The sequence below is a fragment of the Fukomys damarensis genome, unplaced genomic scaffold (assembly GCF_012274545.1).
Source record: "Fukomys damarensis isolate Sample0158 unplaced genomic scaffold, DMR_v1.0_HiC HiC_scaffold_21, whole genome shotgun sequence".
NCBI lineage: Eukaryota > Metazoa > Chordata > Mammalia > Rodentia > Bathyergidae > Fukomys > Fukomys damarensis.
In genome coordinates, this window is record NW_022900933.1 from 8,109,186 (window position 1) to 8,111,683 (window position 2,498).

Below are 2,498 nucleotides of genomic sequence, written 5' to 3' on the forward strand. Positions count from 1 at the left end.
AAAAAAAAAAAAAAAAAATCACTCTAAGTTCATTTTTATGCTTTTTGTTTGTTTAGTTTTTTGTTATGTAGTTCACTTGATCTATGTAGTCCAAGTTAGCCTCAAACTTGCAGTGATCCTACTGCCTTAGCCACTGAGTGCTGGGATTACAGACGTGGGTCACCATGTCCAGCTTCTATGTTCATTTTTTTTTTGGTACCGGGGATTGAACTCAGGTCCTTGCACTTGCAAGGCAGGCCACTGCCACTGAGCTAAGTCCCCGGCCCTCTACGTTCATTTTTAATGCTGTTTTACATCCTAGATGAGCACAATGCCTGGACTCCCTACCCGGCCCTGCTTTTATGATATTGATTTAGACCCTGAAACCGAACAGGTGAATGGACTGTTTTAAACAGGTAAGTTGTTACTGGGAAAGAGTTTTGTTTTTTCCTTCTGTACTATGTTCATGAATCATAGGGCTCCAACGGTAGCTATAAAAATTCAGATTCTAATGCTTTCAAAACCTTTTTTTTTTTTTGGTATCGGGGATTGAACTTGGGTCCCCTTGTGCTTACAAGGCAGGCAGCGGCACCACTGAGCTAAATCCCTGCCTCTTAAAACATTTCTGATTTCACTAAAGGGAGGGAGTTAGCAGTGAGCGTGAATGAAATATTTCTTTTTTACTACATCTTTGGAAGCAAAACAAGGCTTGTCACAGGTTGGCATTGCAGGGGAGAAAGCTGCTATCTGTTGATCCATGGAGGACCTGCAGCCAGGGGCTCCCTTTGCAGAACCCCAAGAGTCAGGGTTCAGAGCCAGTGGCACCCTGGAGGCCAGAACAGCTAGAGGTCTGTATAGATGGGTCTACACAGACAGTTATTAAGGCAAGAGTTGAGTAAATGTCCCAGAAAAGAGAAGGTAATAGGACCAATCTAGAGGTCCTAAGTGAAAGGGCCTCAAATACCCACCACAATGAATGAGTCATCCTTAGACACAGCCAAATGAAATTTTAAAAACACTCAATATGAAAATTCTAAGCATCCTTCTCCAAAGAAGGAAAAAATGGCTTGCCTGCACAAAAGTATGAAAGACTGAACCAGTGTCTTCTCAGCAGTAAGAGTACTTTAGACAATGGGAAATGTCCTGCACATTCATAAGGGTGACCTTCAGCCATATCAGTCTGGGTGTTTTTAAGCAAGCAAAGGCCACCCCCACATCTCTTCTGGGAAGTTGTTTAGCAGTGTACTGTAGCAAAATGGAGATGTAAGTCAAGAAAAAAGGGAGATGCGTGTCGTAAACTGCCTCCTGATTTGGACAGTAACTAAGGGGAGTTCTGACAGCTGTGCAAATGTCCTAGAATTACAAATGCAGTATGCAACAAGAGAGGGAGGGCTTAAGACCAGAAAGACCTAGGAAAGACAAGGGTAACTACCGCATGGCGCTACAGAACAGAAATTCATGTGTTGTGTGAGAAGGTGAAGGTCCAGAAGATAGCAAAATGTTGTGACCTTATAAGTCATGGTGAGGATGGTAAGAGAGACTCTGAGGTGATCCAGGGGTACACTGTTCTTCCAGAGGGCGTATGTGGTGTAGCTTTTTTTTTTTGTACCTGGGATCAAACTCGGGTCCTTGCACTTGCGAGGCAGGTGGCAGAACCACTGAGCTGAATCCCCAGCCTGAGCATATGTGGTGTAGGAAATGCAGGCCTGTCTGATCTTGAACAGTACTCCCCTAGCCTTCATGTGAGTGCCATGCACTGGTGTCAAGTCCACTTTTGGACCTGTGTTGGAAGAGGATGTAAATGTGAAAAGCTTCAGCAGTGTGAGCAAGGAATGATGCATTCTGGAAGGGAAGAAGAAATATTCTGAGCTTAGAGAAAACATTTATTTCTTTGCTTTTCCTTCCAGATCATCCATCTTGAAGAAGCCTCTTTGGCCAGACTGTTAAGGCGCACTGTGGAGAGTGCAGAGAAGGCAGACAGTGGCCCAAAGATCTCCTGAAATCAGTAGTGGGGGTTTCCCCGAAAGCCTTCTTTAGTTTTGATTCTCATGATCATGTATAATTTAACATAAATCATGCAGATGTCTATTTACTTTAGTGAAATTTCACAGAATAAAATGAAATACTTTTGCTATTTTGGTGTTGAACTACAAACCGTATTATTGATAGGCTGCGCTGCGACGTCACTGCCACACTACATGGGCCCATCTGTAGGGCCGCCCCCTGGGGCTGAGGAGCAACCTGCAATACATACTTCATGATGCGTTATGCTTACAGGGGAAATGTGTACATGCTTGTGTATCTCCAGAGGACACATAATTAGGGGACCTGAGCGGGGGGAATCAGGATGGGGGAGGACTTGCCTTTTTATTTAGTACGTTTTTCTATATTATCAGCACTTTCCCTTCCCAGAAGTACTCCATTTACGAGATTTGTCTTGACCCTCTTAGAATTCTCATTTCTTAAGGGTTTTTGTTTTCGTTTGCTACCGGGGATCTAACTTGGGACCTTGCGCTTGC

At 43.8% G+C, this 2,498-nt stretch overlaps 1 protein-coding gene across 2 annotated transcripts in view; it reads left to right on the top strand.

The window, feature by feature from the left end:
* Nucleotides 1–2,073, top strand: part of Mthfd1 (methylenetetrahydrofolate dehydrogenase, cyclohydrolase and formyltetrahydrofolate synthetase 1) — a 59,245-nt gene extending 57,172 nt beyond the window's left edge. For both annotated transcript variants that reach the window (XM_010603005.3, XM_010603006.3), the window contains exons 27-28: nt 302–395; nt 1,887–2,073. In XM_010603005.3, coding sequence (XP_010601307.1) covers nt 302–391 — 90 coding nt within the window. In that variant the 3' untranslated portion in view covers nt 392–395; nt 1,887–2,073. The remainder of the gene's footprint in view (nt 1–301; nt 396–1,886) is intronic.
* The last annotated feature ends 425 nt before the right edge of the window (nt 2,074–2,498 follow it).